This window comes from Vulpes lagopus, chromosome 4, assembly GCF_018345385.1.
Source record: "Vulpes lagopus strain Blue_001 chromosome 4, ASM1834538v1, whole genome shotgun sequence".
NCBI classification, from domain to species: domain Eukaryota; kingdom Metazoa; phylum Chordata; class Mammalia; order Carnivora; family Canidae; genus Vulpes; species Vulpes lagopus.
This window is the reverse complement of record NC_054827.1, coordinates 34,881,563-34,905,214: the sequence shown is the minus strand read 5'-3', so window position 1 is coordinate 34,905,214 and position 23,652 is coordinate 34,881,563. Positions and strand designations below refer to the sequence as shown.

Sequence of the window (23,652 nt, the reverse complement as noted above, 5' to 3'; positions counted from 1 at the left end):
GCTGCCCCAGGCCTAAAGCAGAACCTTCTAGATGTGTGCAAGAGGAATGGGTGAGCTCCTCTTGCTACAGAGAGGAAAGTGTGCAGATTTCCCTGGAAGGCCCTTTGCCCTCCTACCTCCTCCCCTCCCCATCCTTCCTCAGTGCCAGGGCTCTCACTAGAGAGACTGCGTTGCTTTGGGAACTGGCCAAGCTCTCTATGTACTCACTGGCATGGGGAGGCGAGAATAATGCGAGGAACTTACTGACGTCACATTGAGCGCTGTGGTCTGTGTGGCATTTTCATGTACGATGTGACATTTAGCTCTCATTACACTTTAGTGTGATCAGCAGGGCAAATATGAGGAAGCCTGTTTTCTAGATGGGAAGACTGGAACACAGAGGCTGCTTTCTCTGGGGTGATTCAATGGCCCCATTTCTCTTTAGGACGGCTTGAGGCAGGGGGGTGTGTTTAAAAGCCAAACAGTAGCCTAAACTTGTACTTTTCATTTTCTTTCTGAAACAAAGACCTACCTGGAACCTTACTACCCTTCAAAGTTTGCAGGGACAGAGCCTGCTGACCCCGAGGGGTCATCTGCAAACTCCTTCCCAGCAGCCGGGGTCGGGTCCATCCCACCCAGTCCCTGCTCTTGTGTCCCCCTTCTGTCCCCGCCTAGAGGGGAGCAAGGCACCCCTGCAAAGGAGGAAGCCAGGGTGAGGCGGAACCTCGGGCCTTTCGCTCGTCAACACTTTCACCATTTATCAAAGGAAATGAAAAACAAACAGTACAGCAATTTTAATTACTCTGCATGAGGAGGTGATCAAACACCCAGTGACTTTAATTATGGACTCCAGAGGCAGGCAGCTGGGAGGCAGCCTCACAGAGCTCCGAGGCTGCCGGCTGGCCCGGGGATGCTCTCCATCTGCGGAACAGACCTCCGCCACCCCCAGCCCCCAGCCCCTGGCCCCAGGACATGTGGGAGCAGGGGCATCTGGAGATTGGATTGAGTGTGAGGGTGGGGGCAACGGTGGAATGGATCGAGCAGAGAGAAATATGTGACCTTCAGGTTGTAGGAAAAAGCAACCAGTGTTCTTGGGGGGTCCTCGGGAAGGGAACTCACGAATCGGTGCTAGCTCCCAGGCCTCGGCCAGAGCCAACCGCTCTGCAGACGACTCGGTGCCACGTTGGCAGATCCGCGCTCTGCGGCTTCAGGAAGGCGAAGCTGCTTCTCTGGGGCTTGAGGGGGCCCAAGTCCCAACCTCGATGCCCAGGGTTCTCAGCCGAGGAGAGGTCGTGGCTCCTCTGCATGTCAGCTGGCTGCTGCCTTCTTTTGACATCTCTCCTCCTTTCTGGGCTGCTCCTGATTGGTGCCCCGCTGTATTGCTGTTAAACACCTTTTCATCCTTGCTGCCCCCTCCAACCTTCGTTTTTTGTTTTTATTTTTGTTTTAAACTAGCAAGTGCCTTTAGCCTGAGAGGTCGAAACATTTCATAACAGGCTTTTTGCGATTCCTCGGCACCGTGAACACAGGTTTGCACCGTGTTCTCCCAGCGGTCTCTTGGGGTTCTTGCCGTGTCAGGACTATCTTGCCAGAACACGAGCAACTGTCTTGCCTGCAGTCAAGTTATAGGATGCCGCTAGTTTTTCGGAAGCTGCCACAACCTGCAGGTCTGATAGAGCATCTCCCCAACTGCAGCAGGGCTGCATTATCTCTCAGAAGCAGCACAGTGCCAACTGGCACATAGCAGCTGGGAAGACCAGAAGCCTGAGCGAGGGCACTGTGTTTGTAATTGCCTGGAGATAGCCATTAATAACTTTAAACTTTTTGTCCTCTTCCATGGGCAATCAGCAGAGTGTTGAATCTTGAGAGTATTTTCTCTGGAGAAGCAAAGCTTTTGAAAATAATAATGAAGATGTCTAAAATGTGCTATTTGATGCTGTTTAGCCGTATTGATCTGGGAATGGGTCCAGGGCATGCACACACTTCTTTCAGAAGACCCAAGTCCCAAGGAAGTGGGGGAGCTGAACTAATTGGAAGGCAAAGGTCTAAGCACCAGAGATGTGATTTTTATTGGTGGTTGATATACAGTTCAGAGCCTCACTCAGCATGTGCAGTCAAGATCGCTGGGGCCCCTCTCCTGGTGCACAGGGCTGTCTGTATTTTTGCTTTTGTTCCTCTGATACAGTCTGTAGTCCTGAAGTTACCCTGTGGACTTCTGCCTGAAAGAACCTGTTATTTCTGGTCATATCAATGCCATGAGTGCCTGGGTTCATACCTTAACCTTGCCACAAGGCCACGTGACATTAGGCGAGTCACTTAATTTCTCTAGGCTTCAGTTTCTGCTCTGGCAGATGTGAGATTGAAATACTTTTATTACCCCTGAGTATGTTTAAACTGTGATGATGGTATGTGGAATCACTTTAGAAAGTTAGACTTATTACTAAATGAAGGTAAACTGTTATTTCATTTAACTTCTATGGGCATACATATTTTTGTTCCTTTGCTTTTTACTAATGTCCCCTTCTTCATTTTTCAGTTGTCCGGTCTGCAGGTTATTCCTCGGGCATTTCAGAGGTCCCAGGATGGGCTGAAGAAGGTGTACAGTGTCCATTGGTCGGGCTTTTTGCTAAATTGTTCCAATTTTGGTAGGGTGAGTCTTGGTTGTTTGGATGCAGTGTATACAGAGCCTGTAAACCTGAGAGGAAAGAAGGCATAGATCCTGAGAATGAGTGCATTGCCCTGCTGGACTTATTTTCCAGTTACACTCCAAATTGCCCAACCACCCCAAAAATCACACTTGGCAGCAAATCCGTTCAACTGATTTTCGTTTCACTGATAATTCTTGAGGCGGTCTTCATTTGAGCCACTCGTGTCATTGGGATGTGTTGGTGACCTGCAGGTGTACATTCCCCAGAAAGAAGACAAGGAACAGTCTCAGGTGTGACACTTGAGTACATAGAGCTGGCAGCCATTGAATAAATAATGTGCTTCTGTGGAATAACTATTGTGGGTGCTGAAGGTTGGAGAAGTGTTAAGGACCTGGAGATAAAAGCCTGAAATATCTAGAACTGCTCCTTCTGCTGCTTTGGGAATATCAGAGGAGAATTTTCAGTCCAGCATGTGGAGGGAGTATCCATGCCCTTGGAAGGCCTTCTGTTCCCTGGAAAAACAGGGAGCCTTAGTCTGATTCTTGGCTCCTTCCTGATTCTATGCTCTTTTCCAGCCCAAAATGCCACCTTGCAGTGAGCTGGACGCAGGGGTCCTGAGATTGCACTGGATCTCTGATCCCATTGAACCTGGTCAAGTGTATAGGTGGGGCCTTTGTCAGGAGCTGTGGAGCTGAGTGGTTTTGGCAGAGATCACCCATATGATGTGATAGGATGAAGGGTCTGGTTCCAATTTATAGTCAAGTTGCTGGCAGTGAGGGACTTTGAGACAGTGAGGCTTCATGCAGAAGGAGAGGGGAGAGGGAAACTCATATTGTTCCCTGGCCTTCCCATCCTGCACAGGGCTTGAATTCAGGGCGGAAGGTGCTTTGGAAAAGTCATTAGGAAATGTATTTTCTAATATTCTGCAGTAACTCTGGTTGACTGAAGACCAACCAAGGACCAGCCAGATTGGAGCTCCATAATTATTACTTTCCCCTTGCAGAGATTTGAAGTGGATTAAGTGATTAGAAGTGCCTAATTGCTCATGGACTCCCTTTATGATACTGGCAGGTGAAGACAGCTTGTAAATTACTGCTTTCTCCTGACCCCAAATCAAGTGCCGCCACCCAGGCAGGATCTCTGACAAAAGTAGGCAGGCAGCAGCTGCAACTGACTTTGCCTTTCCTAAACATGGGATCTGGAATTCCATCAGAGCCTCAAATTATTTCTCCTTTTGACAAGTGGGAAGAAAGGAAGATAACCAGAATGTTTTAATAAAGATGAGAAGATACCTAAAGCAAACACTGATACAATTTGATTTAAAAGCTTTGGAAGGGCAGCCCGGGTGGCTCAGCGGTTTAGCACTGCCTTCAGCCCAGGGCATGATCCTGGAGACCCGGGATCGAGTCTCACGTCGGGCTTCCTGCATGGAGCCTGCTTCTCCCTCTGCCTGTGTCTCTGCCTCTCTTTCTCTGTGTGTGTGTGTGTGTGTTTCTCATGAATAAATAAATAAAATCTTTAAGTAAAAAAATAAAAGCTTTGGAAGGGCGGCTGGATTTGGAGTCAGGAGACCTGAGTTTGAGTCCCTGCTCTATTTATGCTAATTATATGGACCTTATACTGACCTTTCCTTGGGCATATCACAAGGGCTCTCTGGGCTTTAATAACCACCTTCCAGTATGATTGTGAGGTTTGTGTAAAGTCACTATGTGGAACTTCTGAATTATATATATATATATATGGACTATATATATATATATATATATATATATATATATATATATATTCACGTAAAATGTTTGGTCAGTGTGTTAGTTTCCAAGAAATCAAGGTGTCAGCAGGACCGTGCTCTCTCCCTGAGGAGTTTAGGGGAGAACTTTACCTTGTTTCTAGCTATTGGACGATGCTTGGCATTCCTTGGTTGTTGGTGTATTACTCCAATCTCTGCTTTTGTTTTCATATAACATTTGCCCCTATTTGTTTGTCCAAGTTCCCCTCTTGTTATAAGGACACTAATTAGGATCAGCCTTCATTCAGTGTGACCTCTTTGCTTCATTACATTACCAATAAGGTCACATTCACAAGTCCTGGGAATTAGGATTTCAACATACCCTTTTTGAGAGACACAATTCAACCCATAAGTCAGTAAATGCTGGCTATGAAGATGAGTATCTAGTAACATTTTCCCAGATGCCCCACGAATGTGGTCTGAATAGTGGATGAGGCTCAATTAAGGCCATGGGATGGGATGGCTTAGAACAGAGGTTCACTTGCTGGGGAGAGGAAGAATTGGTGAACTCACTATTTCCCTTGGGATGCTGCTGCCACCTGAAGGCACATTTATTTCCTGTTCCAGCTAAAACCTGGTGTGAAGGAGGGGCTAGTGCTGGAGGAGGGAAGACATTATACTGACCTCTCCTTCCAGACCTATTCCTAATAAAAGAGCCTCAGTTTCTAATTAGAGAATGGAGCCCCTACATGGGCTCTAAAGTACTGAAATGTCTGCACAAGTAGATGTGTGCTGCCTAGCTCTCCCTGGAGAAGGCCCTGCCCAGGACAGCTTAGAGATATCCTGGAGGTGCTTTTGGAGTTGTTTTCTTTGGGACCACCCTCTGGACTCTTTAATAATTTTAAGAATAAGGCTCAAAGACTGAAAACAGAAAGTGCTGTTTAGACATGGTTGGCCACATCATGCATTTTGGTTTTGCTACTGCAACACTAGCTGAAGTGTCTACAATGGTGTTGGGTACTGAGTACAAGGAAGAGAGGGTTCTCCTTCTAGAGGCTCCTAGGGAAATGAGGGTGCACATCATTACAGAGTGTATTGTGTTTGTCATTTGTGGGTCTAGGGAGCTAGGGGGCAGCTAGGAGAACCTAGAAAGGAACTCTGAACCGGCCTGGATGAGAGAGGAGGGGGGTGTCTTCAGGGAAGGAACATCTAATGCACAGCCTCGCCAGGTGATGAAGAGGTGAAAACACAGTGTAGCATTTCACAAGATAGGAGGGAAGAGCAAGCAGGGCATGCAATCAGCAAGGCATGGCAAACCTTGGGTATGGCTGGAATTGGTTTGCAATGCAGCTGGACACGAGGCTTGCCTGGTTCCCAGATGCATTTACATTTCAGTGGAAGTTAAGAGTTGTGCAGGTTTCAAACTGGTTCTCATTAGAAACTGTAAGGGCAGCTAAGGTCCTGGAGGGAAGCCAGCCAGTAACTGGGGGCTGTTCCTCTGTGTGTTCACTACAAACACACATAGCACTGTCCTATGTTTCTCTTAGGGTCACAGTGACTGTTGTTGGTCTAATGACATTCCCAAAGAATATCTCGTACTGTAAGATAAAATAACCTGTGTTGTCACTGCTCTTCTTGTCTCTGACACCAGCATCTGATGGGATTCTATTGTATACAGCTTCCATTTTGTGGGACTCCATAGACGATTGGCCAGGGAACTCCCCCGGGTGCCAGGTGGCTTGAAATATCTCATTAGGAATAACTGTGTGGGAAGAAACAATATTTTTAGCAATGGGTAGGAAGTGTTACTGAAATATGACTTATTTGACATTATGGAAATTAGAATCATCAGTTCAAATCAGATGGTACGATAGTAACTGTAACCACATTGGAGGCCACAGATCAAAAGAATGGGAAAATGGGATTCAGCACTAGCATATTTCTCTTTTTGTTGTGTATTATTAAATAGTGTGGAGCTTGTCTCAAGGTACAGCATTACCAGCAACAATTCTTTGCCTAGCATTGCACAGTGATACTCTGGGATTGTGTTTATGGACCCTTGGAGGAGTTCTGGGGCTTTAGGAATTGATAAGGTCTCTGAATTTCTGACAAGCTGTGGTCCATAGTGGAACCACCATGGGAGATTTGCCAGGAGACAGGTTTGAGAAGAAATGTCCCAGTAAGGGTTTGCCAGGAGACAGACCCTGCAGAGTTTAGTGCCCAGGATGTTTGCTAAGAATGGCTCCTGAGAGGGATACCCAGGGAAGGGAGGAGCAGAAGCAGGATGAGACAACTGGGCTTTGGTGCAGGTGTAGTGGTTTCAGCTGGCTGGGGGCTACCGTGGCCTGCTGGAGTTTCCCCATGGTGGACTGCAGTGGCCAGGCTTTTTCATCCCTGCATTTGGGCCAACCTGGGTAGGGGTGTGACTTTGGGTGGGACAGCTCTCCATAGCAGAAGCCATTCCTGAAGGGGAAGGCAGCTGAAAACTAATGCCAGCCTCCCTACCAGCAGTTGAGGCAAGTTCTTCCTCAAAAGGACATCTGGACACCTCCCTGTCCACCACAAGAAGTTCCAGGTATTTTTTTTAAAAGATTTTATTTATTTATTCATGAGAGACACACACAGAGAGAGGCAGAGACACAGGCAGAAGGAGAAGCAGGTCCCATGCAGGGAGCCCGACGCGGGTCTCCAGGATCACGCCCTGGGCTGAAGGCGGTGCTAAACCACTGAGCCACCCGGGCTGCCCAAGTTCCAGGTATTTATCTTGATGTGGGTCCAGACCACTCAGTCAGTGAGCAAGTCACAGTCCATCGACTTGGGAGGATGGCCTATTATTTTTGGTTGGTGAGAAACAGAAATTGCTGCTTGTGATAAAGTTGCATTGTGAGGGTTCTGTTTTATATGGAATCGGTACTTAAATTTACTTCCCACTCAGACCCTAACATCTTCGCATGTCACAGGTCTCTGGGCTTTGTCATTCTTGACAAACACTTGTCTATAAAATCCAAGAATGTGGTAGGAGCAGTGAGCCTGCCCCTACCCAGATGCTGCTCCTCTTGGCCCCTCTCCCTGGCCCTCCTGGGATATGACCTGGGAAGATGGTCTTTGTTGGGCTTCTCTCCATCACTGGCTCCCACCAGTCAGTCACAGGTGTCTGGATTTCCCCAAGTTTAAGAAGGAAGCTTTGATTTCCTCCTTGCTCAAAATGATTCCTAAAAGGAAGATAGTAAATATTCTGGACTGGCAGTAAGGTGTGAGGAAAGAATGTTATTTTAGCAGTTAGGTACACACCATTTTGCCTTTGACTTCCAGGCTAAATGTGACTAAGCCATGTAATGTTCCTGGGTGCCTTTTCTAAGTCTCTGTATGTGTGGAGGATGAGGTTAGGTGATACCTCAGCTCCTTTCTAGTGTTGTGATTTCTTTATATACATCTCTGTTGGGACCTGGAATCATCCCTCTCTCATCCCTTCACCTCTGGGTAGCCTGAGTCCCATGCCCCTCTACTTTTTCCCTGCCTCAACCTCCACCTCCAGCTAGCATCCATGTTCCATGACACTGATCTATGGTTCCACTGAGCAGCAACTCTTCCTTCCCAGCAAGGGAAGGTAGGTAGGAGGGAGCAGGAGTGTTGGCATTGATTTAGGGTCCATCTGGCTCTAGTAGAAGAATGAGGAGTGGCTTTCAAAGGGAATCACCTAGCCTATACTTGATATGCTTGCTCTTTTCCCCAAAGCCAGAAACTGCTCAGCCAGGTGATGGATCTAGATCAATATGGTTTCTTTCATTACCTGGAAACTTCCCAGTCTGTGCTCACCTCAGCTGAAAAGATGAGAAGAATTGATTCAGGGCAAGAATTTGAAAGTATAACCACATTAGGAACTGAAGTGGTGAGATGTGTGCTCACTCCCAACATCAGGGCTGTTGCCAGACAGCCAAGCTGTCATTTCTGGCAAGGTGACAAGACCCCAATGCTCTGATGTGAGGCACTTGCTCATTACCTGGCATCCCAGTGGTCATGACCATCTGCTCAGTTTGCCCCCTCACAAGATGGCAAAGCAGATTTTGCAAGATACCAGCACCAACATGCCAGGGGATGTATACACAGATATGCTCAAAACTGGAGAGAAACGGAGTGGCCTTCCTAGAAGGTGCTGCTGGTGCTTAAGGAGGGGGCCCCTGGTCAGTGTCCCAGCACAAAGGCCATGTCCTTAAATGCTCTATCTTTCCCATAAATGTCTTGATTTTAGAGCCCCTATTTTCCCATCACATTCCCTCTAAATGAGGAATGGCTTGGTACCGTCCTGAATGAGCACTGTCTTGAGGTCTGGGCTGTTGAATGCTATTGCCCAGAGCACTGACTGAGTGAAAGAAGCAACGCTAAAGTCGAGGCTCTCAAATTTCAGATCTCTGAAAGTCTTTGGCTTTTTCCAGCTTCCTCACAAAGCACGTAGAAAGTATACTTCTGTGTAATTGTTTTCCAGGTAGCCAAGCTACTCCGGTTGGAGGTGAGCAAGTGAAGGTAATACCAGAGAAAGCCTGGAATCAGTGGCTTAGCACGGTAGACGTTTACTTCCCAGTCCCCTGAAGTCCTGGCTGGGGATCGTGGAGCTTTGCTCACTTGCTCCTGCAGGAACTCCGACTTTCCCCTGTTTCCGGTGGCTTCCCACGGGAGCGGGGCAGGGTATCCAACCCGCAGAAGAGAGCGCAGCAAAAGACCCCGCGCAGCCTCCGAAGGCCCAGGCCTGGACGGGGGCGCATCCCTGGTGCCCGCGTTCCACTGGCCAGAACTCCGTGGCATGGCACGCTGACTTCAGGAGAGGAAGCAAAGGTTTGCCGAATCTTTTGTGGCTGGGAAAAGGGAAAAACAACTGGGTCTGTTAGAGTGAGGATTCATTTCCAGAAAATCCTGTCTCATCAGTGGTGCATACGTGGTGTGTATCTACCCACCCGGCATCACCTATCTATCGTTTACGATCTTTAATAAAGAAAGGGCACCCCCATGACTCTTCCCAAAGCAAAGGCCTGACAAGACCTTATATCTTGTATGATTTTCTCTCATCCTCCTCTTCTGAAGTAATCATCATCCTGAATCTTGTCCTCATTTTTTTTTTGCCAGACATTTTTAGAGTTGTATCTTATCTACGTGCATCCCCCCAAGACATATAATTTTATTTTAGTTGTTTTGATTGTGTGAAAAGGACCTCAGTGTATGTGCTCTTTGACTTTTCTTATGTAAATACTAAATCGCTGCGATTCAGATGCGGTGCCTTTCCTCATTCGTACAGGATTATACCTCTGTGTAGTCACTCGTGCTCCCGGAGATGCGCGCTGGGAATGATGGCAGGACTCGCTATTTGAACGGTGCTACTACCATCATCCATTACATGCCTCATATTGTATGTGGGTGGAAGTTTTTCTTGTCTGTAAGCTAGGAGTGCAGTTGTTGGGTTGTTTAACTTGGTGAGATGATGCTTAACTTGCAACTGGCCCTCCTGTCAATAAGTGTGTAAAAAATCCCGTGTCACAGCTTTCCTACACTGGATGTAGTCAGATATTTTAATTTTCCATCCCTTTATTGTTTACTATTGAGCATAAAAGGCATACTTTTATCTGCTTATTAGTTTCCCCTGACAGTCGAATTCCCTATGCTGTCACTACTTCTGCTCCTTCTTGTTATAACCCAAAGTAAGAGGTGGAAGGAGATTTCAAACCATCTCTCAGGTCAGAAAATAAATTCTGACTGAAAGATTTCACAGAAGGAGCAGACCTGTATGCAGCCACTTGTCACTTTATGGATGGGTAGTCCCTAACCTGGCAACATATGAATTCCTGTGTCTTCCCATCTTAGCCACTCCAGATGCTTATATGTGGATGCTACAATTTTGCTGATTTTAGGAAAAGCAGCAGACAAACGGAGACCAAACTGGATTCCTCAGGGAAGCCAAGGCAAATCTGTCTGCTGTATCAGAGAATGGGGCTGAAAATGTCTGCGTGCTGACCCACGGCCAGTACAGCAGTCCCATAGTACGGATTAAAAGAAAAGTAATGGTTTTCCCGGCAGCAGCTTGGTCCGGCTCATCTGTGCCTTCCTCTGAAGTTGGATGCAGGTGCAGAACTGTGCCTTCAAGCCCTGGATGTGATAGCTGCATTTAAATCTGCCCTCAATCTGTCTGGTTCAGTAGGGACAGTCTTGTGAAGATAAATCATGTAAACAAGTTACAGTAATGGAATACTTACGTATGCACTGTATTTTCGAAGGCTGTTGTAACAACTGTTAAAAAGAAAGGTCTTGTTGTCTTTCAGCGTGTTAAGAAAATCCACCCGTCTTTTGAGTATGCACCTGCTCTGCACAGGTAGCTAATGTATTGGAAAGGGAGCAATCCACGCTGGCTTTCCTCCTTTGAGTGGTTGGGGGACGGTGGGAGCCTATTCCTTAAAATATGAGTGGCTTTTCCGCTGAGCGCACAGCCCTTTACTTTGGTGGCGACAGAAAACATTAGATGCATGTTCTACTCCCTCAGGTTTTCTCCTCCTCTCCTCTCCTACTCTTTTTGGGCTAGTGAGCCTTTTGTTTCTCTCTGCCTCTGGCTTTTCTCCTCTGGCCGGACTCTGCTATTGCATTGGTTTAAGTGATAAGCCAATGGAAAATCCAAGCTCTCTATCTACCACCCATGTCTCATCTCTGAAAATACAGAAAAGCAAAAAATGTCTCTGACCCACCCCGATTGGTGGAGGTGCTGAACTTTACCCATTAATATCCTACCAAAGCGAACCGTGTTTTCCCTATGAGCACACTCTGGCATGCCACCCAGCTGAGCACTGTTCTTGCCAGACACCGCAGGCCCTGCCCGGAAGTGGCCTTTGAAAGGGCCTTTTGGAACCCCAGGTAGAATGGCCTTCATCCTTTGTAGTCCCTGCTAGTCCTGACTGCCTCTCCACTCTCAGTCTTTACTGTTGAGTGGAGGCAAAGGTCCCACAGTGGAATCACAGTGAGGACCATGGACCGTGGGGCCAGTGGAGATTCTAGAATGACATGCAAGACAGCAAGAGCCATTGTCTACCAGCTGGTGTGAATATTTTATTTATGTGTAGATGGAGATGGGAATCCTGTGTGTTTATGCAGACTAATGTCTGCTAGATCCCAGTATGTGAACCTTTTCCACAAGATCAACCTTTGTAGGTGTTGTTCACTGCTGCAGACCTAGAGCCTACACAGTACCATGCCCATAGTACATGCTCTGTAAAAATCTGTTTAATGAATAAAGGAGGAATCCTAGTGAGGCTGTATAATATGCTGGACTTGGGCAGAGGCCATTTGGTGAATTGTCTCACAAACTCTGGGAGGGGCTAGAGGAGCCTGAAGCCTCCGACTCTCCATGGCTCCAGGAGTCCACAATTCAGACTTGCACTTTCAGGCAAAAGATGAGGGACAGAAGAGGGGACAAGGGGCAAGGAACCAGGCATGCATGCCTCCTCAGATGTGGCAGAGGCACATGTGCATGCCCACAGGTTGGGTGCAGGCTGGGGGCACACTTGCTGTTCTCCTTCCCCAAATGTCAGCAGTCTCACCTGTACCATATATGAGTGAGACTGACAGACTTGGTTCCGCGGCCCTGGGGCCGAGGGGGAGGCATCGGTGCCCATCAGTGGCGTACAGCTCAGAGTCAGGAATCACAGAACCTGGTTTTACACGTGAAGAAAATGGTTCCATTAAAAGGCAATTATTCAAGTGGTGTGAGTCAGCCACGCAGCTTCTGGCAATGCTGAGCAGGAAGAGGGAGTGGTGTGGGGAGGGTTCTCTCTCTCTCTCTCTTTCTCTCTTTTTTAAACAAAGCTCAGGCTGGATAGCAGAGCTTGCACCTGCATGTGGATGATGTATGATAAGGGCCTGGACTGCCAGATTCCTTTGTCTGAGCAACATCAGGAGTGGGGGCGGTAGCTTCAGAGCAGAAAAGGCCTCCATCCACAGGAAGGAGGAATCCAAAGATTCTTTAAGCTGATCCTGGATTTGGCCTTCACCAGATCTTGGCTGCCTCTTGGGAGGTTTAGATTCCTCTGTCTGGCCACCTGTGGGAGGTGTGGTGAATTCAAGCAAGTGTGCAGGCCCTCCTGAGCCGGGCTGGGGCATCTGCTTCATCTGTGCTGTCTTGTATGGCTCCCGGCCCCCTCTCTCTAGACTTTCACTGAACACCAGAATGCTTTCTTTTCTGGAGTACTGTTCATGGTTCTTTGTCTTCTAAGGCTGCTTGGTCTTGTGTCATAGCAGCCGGCCCTGCATTGCCCCTGTCATGTGGAGGGAGGTGTGAAGGAGACAGGACAGACCCTGCTTCCAGCTCATCTTCTGGGCTCCTGGGCCTTAATGAGGGTGGGTGGTCACTGTGGAGATGCATGCTGAAGCCACAAGCTTGTCTCCCAAATCTTCCTCCTTTTGTTGCTAGGAGGAGGGAAAGGACAGTGGCAGGGTCTGAAATGGGAATGGAGCAAAGACCAGGCAACAGCCACAGAACACCAAAGGGGGATTCTGGTCCAGGATCCCTTTTGCAAGTGAAATGAAAACTCAGATCACAAAGGCTCATATGTTTTGTGCTAAAGATGGGCCAGTTCTAATTCTCATATTTTTTCCCTTTCTGAGCAGGGGGAAATCCCCTCCAAAATTGATAAAACAAAGCAGGGACAATTTCAGTAGCTCTTGGATATTAGTAATTTTAAAATGTGGCTGAATTGAGACAGCAGTGTCATGGCTCATGTCTGTTTCACATTCTTAACCAGGAGAAGGTTTGTTTTTGTTGGTGGCATTTTCATCCACTGTTTAGCTTGTCAAATTTGAAAGAGACAGAGATCCTGTCTCTCTGCATTTGGCAGGGGGAGGCAGAGGGCCAGAGCTGTTGAGAGTGGTGGCCTTTGGAGCCGGTCCCCTTGGAGGGAGTGGGCATGTGGCATATGTGGAGGACCTTAGACTAGATGATGAGGCACCAGCCAGACTGGAGAGAAAGGAGTGGTGGCTTTTCAGGGTGTCACACCAAGTGGAAGGGCAGTAGCGGCTACTGGATCTGAGGGGAGTCAGTCAGGTTACGGAGGCTCCGACTCTGGACGTGCAGGCAGAAGCAGATCAGGGTGTCTGGGCAAATGTCCGTGCATCCTATCTTGGTTCAGATAAATGCTGGGAAGAGAGTGTGGGCCCTAAGCAGTTAAAGTTTGCATGGCTTTGCCTGGACAGTCAGGGCTCTCCAGACCACAGCATGTCAATTCTGGGGAGAATGTATGTCAATTCTGGGGAGAATGTCTACCCTCTGCTTTCATGTTAGTATGTTTAATGGTGCTCCTCAGACTGGCAGTGGGGGACTGGCTGAAGGGCTCTTCACACAGAGTTTTGCCACAGGGAACTCAGTGGAAGGGAGCCTTTTCTGTGGCTGATATTGTTAATACAGAAGAGAAAGCCTGTGACAACAATCAGAGTTATGACTTCAGTTCACCAACTCTGTAATCTGCCCCTTTAGTTTTTAATGTGGTTCTATTTATTTCTCTACTTGAATATTTATAGCATCCCTTCTGAAAATAAGAATAATGATAATACAAAATTAATAATCTTCATCATAATGGTGGTAATATCCATTTTTTTCAGGGTCTACCATATGCCACAGTCTTTGTTAGATGCTTTTTATCTGCATCATCTCTAATCCTTACAATGAGCCTGTAAGAATGTTTCCCCTGTTTCACAAATGAGGAAATGGTGGTTCAGGGAGGATATGTAACTTTACACTCAAAAATCTTCTTGGCAAGCAACCAAACGTGGATTTGAAGTAATGTCTTTTTTCCTCTAAAGAACCCTGCATAGGTTTTGGGATCTTTGAGTCAGAAGCTATTTTGGCATTATCAGAAATGGAATGGAGTGAGGAATGTTCCTCTTGGCCATGAAGCCTCAGGTTTCTCTGGCTTTTCAGGCTGTGTTCCTGAAATCTGTTCTTGAGAAGCAGAAAGCAACAGAGGGGAAGGCTTCCCGTTGCATCTAAAGATCCTAAAAAAGGCCATTCCTTGCACCTTGAGAAACATTTTGGGGCCTGCTGTTTCCCTTCAGTCTCCCCTCCTTGCATCTGGGTCCTGATCTTTGTATACCCTTCTCTCCCTGCATTTTGCTGCCTCCTTCCTTTATGTTGCATATTCTCAAGCAAGTCCTACTGAAGCCCTTTGTATGTACCTTCTCATGCCTACTAATAGTAATATTTTTCTCCATGCTAGCAAAAACAATTGGAACCTATTGGATTTAAACCCATTTCCCTTCACTCTAATCCTATTCATTCTTAAAATTTTTAACTGTCCTAGAACCTCCCTGAAGGGTTCCTTATAATCCCCTTGTTTTCTCAAATCCTGTATTGCTTTTTACTAGTCAGATTACACTTGCTGCCCCTGCCTTAGCTATTTGTGTGCATGTTTCTCTTCTCACTCAATAGCTCATAAAGATTTGGAAGATGGGAGTTGTGTCCTTTGTTATCCCTGTGCCTCACACATAGTAGATGCACAGTAATCATTATTGAATAAACAAAAGCTCTCCTCCTTTATATTCCTTTAATTTATTATACTTAGCTACACCTCTGAGTCTTATACTGTCACTGCTACCAGATGTAAATAGATTTATTGCTGTATAGAGACCTGGGACAGCAAATGAGAATCTGATCAGACTCCCGTTTTAATACTGCTTCCAACTTCCCTCTGGGCTTCTTTAGTAAAATACAGGTAACACTGTCCTCTGTGAATACTGCAGAGTGATAGGTTATTCAGATCTTCAGTGTTTGCTTTGGAATGTGCCATTGTGGGGAGCACTGTGGAAGTTTGCATTCAGATCAGTTTCAAATCCAGGAAATCAAACTCCTCCCCTTCCCTGCTCTCCTTAAAATGCCCCAGGGCCTCAGATGTAGTGCAGTAAGCATGTCCTCAGGTTGGGGGTCACCACACATTGGCTTTCATGAGCTGGTGGGACTGACCAGTTAGTAACTGATTAACGACCCTGCTCTGTCTCTGCTCTAGTTGCTGATTCAGGACCATGGACAAGGCTAAAGCCAGGTAGTCGGATTTTCCTTGTTCTTACCAGCTCATCTGTACACTTTTGAAGACAAGAGAAGCTGAGAATTCTATTCTAAGCAAGGCAGAGCAGGCAACAAATGGCAGCCCTTTTTCTGGGGAATTCCACTCTTTGAATCATAAATCAGGCTCTCTAGTTGTCTAAAGTGACCTACACAGAGTTCTCTTTTCTTGGAGAAAAGACCTTATGCACAAACCCGGCTGACACTTGCCTACTAATTGCTTCCCACTGGAATTTAACTTATTCAGGTTTTCTATTTGGGCCTTGCAGATTTCAGAGGGGTCTTTATTGCCATTTTACTGCATATGGGCCTGTTCCAATCAATATTCTTATATAAAACAGTGGAAAAAGCCATGATATTCTCCTTCCTTTGAATTTTTTTTTTTAGTATACACATTTTTATATTCTGCCTTTAAAGCTATTTCTGCTGCACAGCTGTTTTACCGAGACTCAGACTCCTACGGGCCCCACTCGGTCCGACACGTACCTTGAATATCCTTTCACAGTGTTTGATTTCTGCAGTCGGTTGTATAATGAGGAAGGAGTGTGCAGTGAGTTTGGAGATTCCTATTAACCAGGTCACCCATGAATCTATTTTTGTGCACTTCTTTATTAGAAATAGCAGGGAACATGATGATATTTAAACACAACTACTTATAGAAGCTTGGCTTAAAAAAATACACCTTAGTAAGTTTTCTTTTCCCATTTGACATTTCAAAATGTTGTACTACATTTTGCCATCATCAAAACCCCTCTTTTCCATTTGCATTCTGGGATGTGAATAGAAACCATTACACATGTCAATGGTTATTTTGGATGCTCATTTGGATTTGTGATCCTTTGCTTGATTAGGCCATATCTGAAATGTTCATTCTGTTCTTGGCATGGCCTTTGAAGATGGGCCATAAAGAAATAGACACAGACCAAGATGATAATTCAGGAAAGAGGTAGAGAATAGATGGAAGGGAGCTATTCTTCAAGCATTTGAGAGAGGATATCTCATGAAAAAGGAGAGCAGAATTTTTCTGTGTTGCACCCAAAGACAGAATCAATGAGTGAAGTAACAGTGGAACAGATTTTGATTCAACCTGAAGAATACCTAACTACTAGAGTTGCCAGACTCTTTGTAACAGGTTGCCATGTTAGGTAGTGAGTCTTCAGGCATTGTAGGTGCTCCAGGCTGACTGAACTTTCTGCCAGGAATGAGCCTTCCAGAAATAACAGATCCACTTCAGCTATGAAAGTCAGTGGTTCTTACTATCTGCCATTACTGTTGGTACTCAGGGCATTGAAATACCAGAGCTACCATTGTCTCTTAGGAGCAAAAATCGTGAATCATTTTGAATCTTGAAAATCAAATGCTCTGAATGGGCCATTACAACCAAGGACAAAGATTGAAAGTGAATTTGTAGTTTTTGAAGAAGGCAGCTTTTTATTTCAGGCAGATACTTTTTTTTTTGTAGACCAGCTCTTTAAATGGTTTTAAAAATCACTTAAAATGCACCACTGTCCTTTATTTTGTTGTATTGGTCAAGACTTGGCCATAATTAGGATATTATTAAGAATGTCATGATGATCCTTTTCAAATGAAGAGTTTTAGAGCTTATATAGTACCATCTCATATTTCTCCTTTTGATTTTCACCACAATTCTCTAAAAAGGCATGGCTAATATTTTATCTTAATTTGTGTAGGAGGAAACTACCTAGAGGGTTTAGTGACTCATCTAACATCACACGGCTGGCAAATAGCATGAGACCTGAGATGGATTTGGAATGTGGAAATTGGAATCATGCAAACCAGGCCGCATACATGGCCATGCCAATAATTGACAGTGTGACTTCAAACTGTCTCACATATGAAATGAGGGTGTGGGAGCAGGATGAACTCCAAGCTTCCCACCACATCCCTGTTGTCTGAAATTCATTTGCCTCTCCATATGTATGCTGTCTGGCGGAATCCTTAGTTTTTACCTGGCTGGTAGGAGGTAAAATGAGAGTTTGTGGATTGGAGGAAAGCATTCTGATGCTCTGGTGTGTGTTTCTACAGTGGCAACATTATGGTTCAGATGCTATGAAACACCTTTGTGATAGATCACTTTCACCAGCTTGAGACTCTTGGCTGCATTTTGGTTCAGGTTTTGGAATTTGATGATATGTTTATTTACCTTTGTGGGCGTAATTGCAGTGTAGAATGATGGAGGTGGCTTTTATGAATATCAGTAACCCTAAATGTGGAAAAGTCAGCATGAATGATGAACAGGCTCCTCACTTTACAAGGTATATGCTTGCAAGAAAAGTTATAGTTGAACTGATTTTATTTTTTAATTCTGTAAGTATAGTTACTGAGCTCAAAACTAAATTTTATATTGCTTATAAGTTTCTGGACAAAGCTAACTTGTTTCCATGTATTATAAAAGCAACATATGTTTATTTTAGAAAATAAAACAATAAACACAATTATGTAAGTCATTACCTTAAAATCTTTGAAAAGTAACTGCTATTAATACTCTTAAAACTCTATGCACTATACAAATTTAATACATATAAACAAATTTAATTTAAATTTAATATGTATAAACATGTATACATATAATGTATGCATATAACTTAAATTTAATACATATAAACAAATTTAGTATAATACTGTATGTACTGATTTGTAAACCCTTGTGTTGTTAATGGTAAAGTTTTTCCTATTTCTTTAAATGTTCTTTTAAAGAAGAGTTTGATTTGTGTTTGGATTTAGGAGGTGTGTTGTATTCTAGTTTGTGGATGTATCAAGATTCATTCAGTCTTTTTCTTACATTGCGTATATTGAATGCTTAAAATATTTTGTTAATATAAATCATGTATGAAAGCGTCCTCTCACATAAATCCTTAGCAGTGCATTACAGATATAAATCTGATTTGTCAAAAAGAGAAAACTAAAGGTGCACTTCTGTTTTGTAGGGTATGGGCACTTATGGAAAAATCATAAAGTCTATACTTGCTGTGGTTAACTGACATGGTATCACCTAAGGTGATAGGGAGGTCTCCCCCACTGCTAGCATCATGGGGTCTGTTACCCTGCTCCTGGCTTTTTCATGCAGTTAATGTCCTGCATAAACATCAAAGCAGTGGACTCATTTTTCTTTTCTGTTGATTCTCCTTTAGCCTGATGAAGTCCTCCGATATCGATCAGGATTTATTTACAGACAGTTACTGCAAGGTGTGCAGTGCACAACTGATATCCGAATCTCAGCGCGTGGCTCATTACGAGGTAAGGACGGCTTTCCCACTCGATGTTTCAGTGGAAGAAAGAGGAATGCGGACTTGAGGACAGCTCCTTTTCTCGAGGTCTCGAGGAAGGTTTCCAGGGCCAGAGGCCTGGAGCCTTTACGGTGTGAGAACAGGCTGGGGCAAATGTTCAGGTGCAGGATTGGAGTTGAGGCTTCCGGACATCAGTCTCCGGCTCTGGCTACTTCCTAGATTCTGGTTTTTTTTTTTTTTTTTTTTTTTTTTTTGTACTTCAGCCACTGGAGACTCAGTGGGCTTTCTCTGCTTGTTAAATCTGTCATTGCTCATCCCCTGAAGTTCCTTTCAGGGACAACAGGGCAGGATGCATTAGTGGCAGCTTCTCTTTTCTTCTGTGACCCTGGATATAAGCTCAAGAGGCCTTTTGTGAATCACTGTTCAGAGAAATGTGGCAACATCAGTGAATCAGCACCAAGTTCCTTCTACGTGATGGCTGCTGGCCTAAATGTGTTTATCAGCATAAAGACTTCCCCCATAAAGTTAAAACAAAGTTTAAAATCCGAATATTCATAAGGGACATAATTCAGTGGCTCTGGCTCTTTAGGATGGGCACACAAATAAATGGCTGCCTTTCCATCTTCTTTTGAGAACAGAGAATGAGAGACGAGAGGTTGCCAATGTCTGTTGGGGGGGGGGGGTGAGGGAGGAGGACAAGGTGCTGCGCATGGACACAATGGGAAGCTGGGGGAGCCCCAGTAGCTGAGTGATGCCCAGGGCATATTCGCTTTTGTAGAGAACATATACCAGTGGGAACATGAGTTTTCAAGTGTAATAACTTGTGAGTAATTTTAGATTGGAGGGCTTAGCCAGCAATTTTCTTTTTGTCTGACAAGTCTGACAAATGCCAGTTGTCACTGTCACTCACCAGACATCTCTGAGCCTGCAGTTCCTCTGTGCACAATGAAGGAAACAATATTAACATGTACACGTACACGCCCAGAAACACAATAAACTGACCCTGTGTGCTTCTCAGGATTTTGTGGTGACCAAATGAGACCTCTTAATATAGTATTTGTGAAAATGCTTTGGAAGTGATAAAGTGTGGCGTAACATACAAAATTATATTGCTTTTCACTATTAACTCCATTGCAGCAATATTCTGATGAAGGCAAATAAAACTTGCTCTTCTGAGAGAACTTTTAGAAATCAGAATCTGTGAAAAAAGTTAGCATATTTTTTTGTCAGTAGGCACTCAAATATTAGAAGTAAATGTGAACTTAAAAGAATTATCTAAAATGGAAGATAACCATCTTTTGAAGTTAAGAACTTTCTAATTTCTGTGTATATTGCTTTGTAAACACACATGGTTTTATTAATATGATTTCCCCAGTGAAGAAGAATTAGGGAATATGTTCCCGCTTTCACATTCCATAGCTTCCTATTAGCCCTTTATGTTCTCCCTTTATTAGATTTTTTTGTTCGTTTGTAATCATCTTACTAGATTCTTGAGGACAGAAAGAGAGCTTTATTCATTTGATCTTCCATAATTCCTGGAAAAGTGCCTGCACTTCACAGATGTGCATTTAGCATTTGTTTACAAAAATATCCTGATGGCACAGTCCAGCACTGCTTTATTGTTACCTGAGCTAGAAAAGGAATGTCAGAAAATTGAAAACAATTTATTAAAAAAAAGAAAAAGCTCTTAGCTGCTCAATTAAGAATTTAGTTATTTGAACTCAAGTTTTCCTGTTACTACTCTGTATCCTTGCTGTGGCATAATTAAATTGTTTAGAGAATGTGTTATTATTTGTTGCATGTAACATAGATGGGATAGGGAAAAGAAAGCAATTACAATAGATCTGCAATTAACAGTGTTACACATCATCAAAACAACATTAAATGCATTGCCATTAAGCATGGATGGGGGCTCTGAATGATGTTTCACTCCCTTCTTCCAGGCAGAGGTGGGGCACTTCTTTCACAGACAAACAACACGTGTGCTCTTTCTGTAAAGCAGCTGGGGATGTGAACAGGGCTCACATCTCATGAGATCTCTAGTCTTCTAGCTTCTGTCGGGAGGCTTCTTCAGGTACTTCTTCATCTCTAACAAGAGGACTTCCATCAGATGATTTTGAAGGCCATTGGAGAACTGATAACCTGATCCTTTTCATTTGCCCCCTCCTTCCACATACCCTCTCTCTGCTGAAATTGCATGAAGAGTGGGTCTCTAGGAGTCTGAAATCCCATTCAATTCATTGAAAATATTGTCACACTGAGTCTCAATGCTCTATCACTGATGTATTGCTTTAACTTGATTTTACTCAACTAGAAAATATTCCCAGCTTCCCTACGGGACAAATCAAAAAGAATCCGCTGTGTCCTTTTTGCATGTCCAGCACTATTAGTGTTAGTTATTGCAGGGGATTCTGAAGCTGTGTGAGAAGTAGTCTCTGTCCTCAAGAAGCTCATAAACTTTGCTGGGAGGAAGAGCCATAGGTAGTTCAGTGTGGTATAAATACATGTGTGATCCTGAGAACGTGATCTGTAGAGTCCTACCCGCCCCTAAGGAGGTACTCACCTGATGTGATCTCACAAGTGTTGATTCTTCTGTCCATTTGACTTTCTGACATATGCTGCATCATGCTGTTAACTTTTTAGATATTTTCATATTCCAAATTCTAAAGAGTGTGTCACCACTCAGAGTTATTATAGTCAAGAAAGATTTGTTGGGATTGTCATGAATTATCTAGTCCTTGATAGATGGGTTACATTTTAGGGCTGTTGGAATGAGAAGTCTTAGAATCTCCAAGGAGGGCTTCAAGGAGCATTGGGGAGGCAGGGAGGGAGGATTTATGTTCAGGAAACGAGGTGCACAGTAGTATGTTAGGGGGTGTTTTGAGGGCAGACTGTAAAGGAAAGGGGACTTTGTACTCTTGTGTGGCTCTTAAGCATTTGGGAACTTAACAGTATAATCAAGCATTTCTGAGTAGCAGTCCCTTGGTGGTGGTCAAGCTGCATTTTTGGGAAAAGAACAGCGTTCGTACGACTTTTGCTTTGAGTCTAGTATGCTAGTCTTTTGAAGTAAAAAAGAGAAACAGAACAGATGGATTAATGCTTAATAGCTGCATGCTCCATTTAAAAGGCTGAACCTTTGTATAGGAGGACAGAAAAACCTAATATATGTCTAATGGACCAAGCCCTTCAGGTTATATTTTTTAAAATCTCTTTCTGCATATGAAATCCTAAAGTGGAAAAAATGGGGAATATAAAGGCATTATTATTTTTCTTACTTGCTAAGCATTAATAACATGTTAATGTTTTGGTGGAAAATACAATTAGATGTTGTCTCTGCTCACCGAGTCAATCGAACAAGTAGGTATAGACAGAGGGGAAGAGAAAGCTTTCACATGTGCCTTTCAACATGCCTGAATATATAGAGGTTAGAAATAGTTTCCCAGTGAGTCCATTTGAGTAGTTTGTCATAGTTTTAAGTGGCTAAAGAATCATTTTCTGCAAAAAGAGAGAATTTCTTACATGAGTGAAGGAGTGGTTTTCTGGCATGTAGGAAAAAGAAGATTTGCATAGAAACCAAAAGGACAGAAATTTTTCTTTTTTAGGTAAATCTAAAGAAAAAATATGAATGAGTGATCTAGGAGGAAAGAGAGAACTCTTGTCAGGTGGGCCCAGTGAAGTCAGCATAAATGTGCCAGTCCCAGCTACTTACCCCTTCCTGGGAATGCTAATATCTCATGTGTTGCTGTGCCATGTATGCAATTAATTGTTCATTGCAAAATCAGTGGCTCAAGTATTCTGGCACCTTCAAACAAGATTGTAAGCTTCCTGAGGGTAGGCAAGAGTCGTGCACTAAGTTTCTTCATTTATTTCTATAGCACCTACCCTAGAATTCAGTCCATGGTTGTTGTTCTTGTGGGTTGTAGGTTGATGAAGAGGCTGAGGTTGGGGGCTGGAGGAGGGATGCAATGGGTCAAGTTTAGTGGAAGCACTGCTGGCTGGGCAGGAGAGGTATTGGTATAACTTGGGAGTCAGGGAGCTGGCCTCAAGGTGTAGGTGATGGTTTTGTAGTTATAGGAAAGATGGTTCTCTACACTGATGAAAAACTCTTCAAACATTTCTGAATCTTGAGGTAATGTCAGTCCTGACAAATGAACCCCATTAAGCCACTCATAAGTGGTGGAGTCCAGGATTGTTCCCTAGTCAGGGAAGCAGCAGGCTCATAGGGCCTATAGAGGCTTGCTGAAACTGATTTTTCCTGTTTCTCTTGTTTTGATTGTCTTCCAACAGAACTTTGGCCTTCCCTAGCTTCTGTTTAATCCAGGGGAATAGCCAAAGGACAATCTTCTGGTCTCTATAAGTCTGGTAGTAGATGGGATGTAAGTGCTTTGGGGCTAGACACAACAAGGTGATAACTGAGGTTCCTAATATGTGCTGATTAAAGCAGCTTGATTTTCTGTATTACCATTGCCTTTAATGACTTCTCTGTTCATCTCTCGCACCTTCTTGACTTTGCTTTTCCCTTTTCTTTTTTCTAATTGTCTGAATATGCACGCAGGCTGGACAACTCCTCTCCCATGTCTGAGAGTCATTGGTCAGTATCATGTTCTGTTTCTGCAGCCCATGGGTTCTCACCGCACTGGAGTTGTGTCAGGGTGCACTGGGTCAGCAGCCATGCTGGGCATTGCAGGTAATATGCTCCTGGAGATGTGAATGCTAACTGGGGGAGGACAATAAAAGATCTTTATGGCAGGGTTCCTGTCGAGGTGCTTCTCTGCACTGTACATTGAGAATCATTCTTTGAGTCTTTCCAAATCTCTTAAAGTCATGACATGCTTAATTTCTCCCAGATGCTGTTAATACAATTATTGGCTCATTTGCCGAGGCTAAAGCCATTCTTCTTACCCTTTGTGATGTCAGAGGACTTCAACCTATTCCCCAATGCCTAATAGTCTTTACCTCTGTTTCTTG

General features: G+C 44.3%; 1 protein-coding gene across 3 annotated transcripts in view; it reads left to right on the top strand.

Annotated features, from left to right (window-relative positions):
• ZMAT4 (zinc finger matrin-type 4) overlaps positions 1–23,652 on the top strand; it is a 364,991-nt gene that overhangs the window by 47,769 nt on the left and 293,570 nt on the right. For 2 of the 3 annotated variants that reach the window (XR_005987338.1, XM_041752405.1), the window contains exon 2: positions 18,589–18,694. Coding sequence is in view for 2 of the 3 variants with exons in the window: in XM_041752405.1 (XP_041608339.1) it covers positions 18,593–18,694 (102 nt within the window). In the remaining variant the exon portion in view is untranslated. Of the gene's footprint in view, positions 1–9,111; positions 9,187–18,588; positions 18,695–23,652 lie in introns of those variants that run through there. The other variant, XM_041752406.1, reaches the window with a different exon arrangement.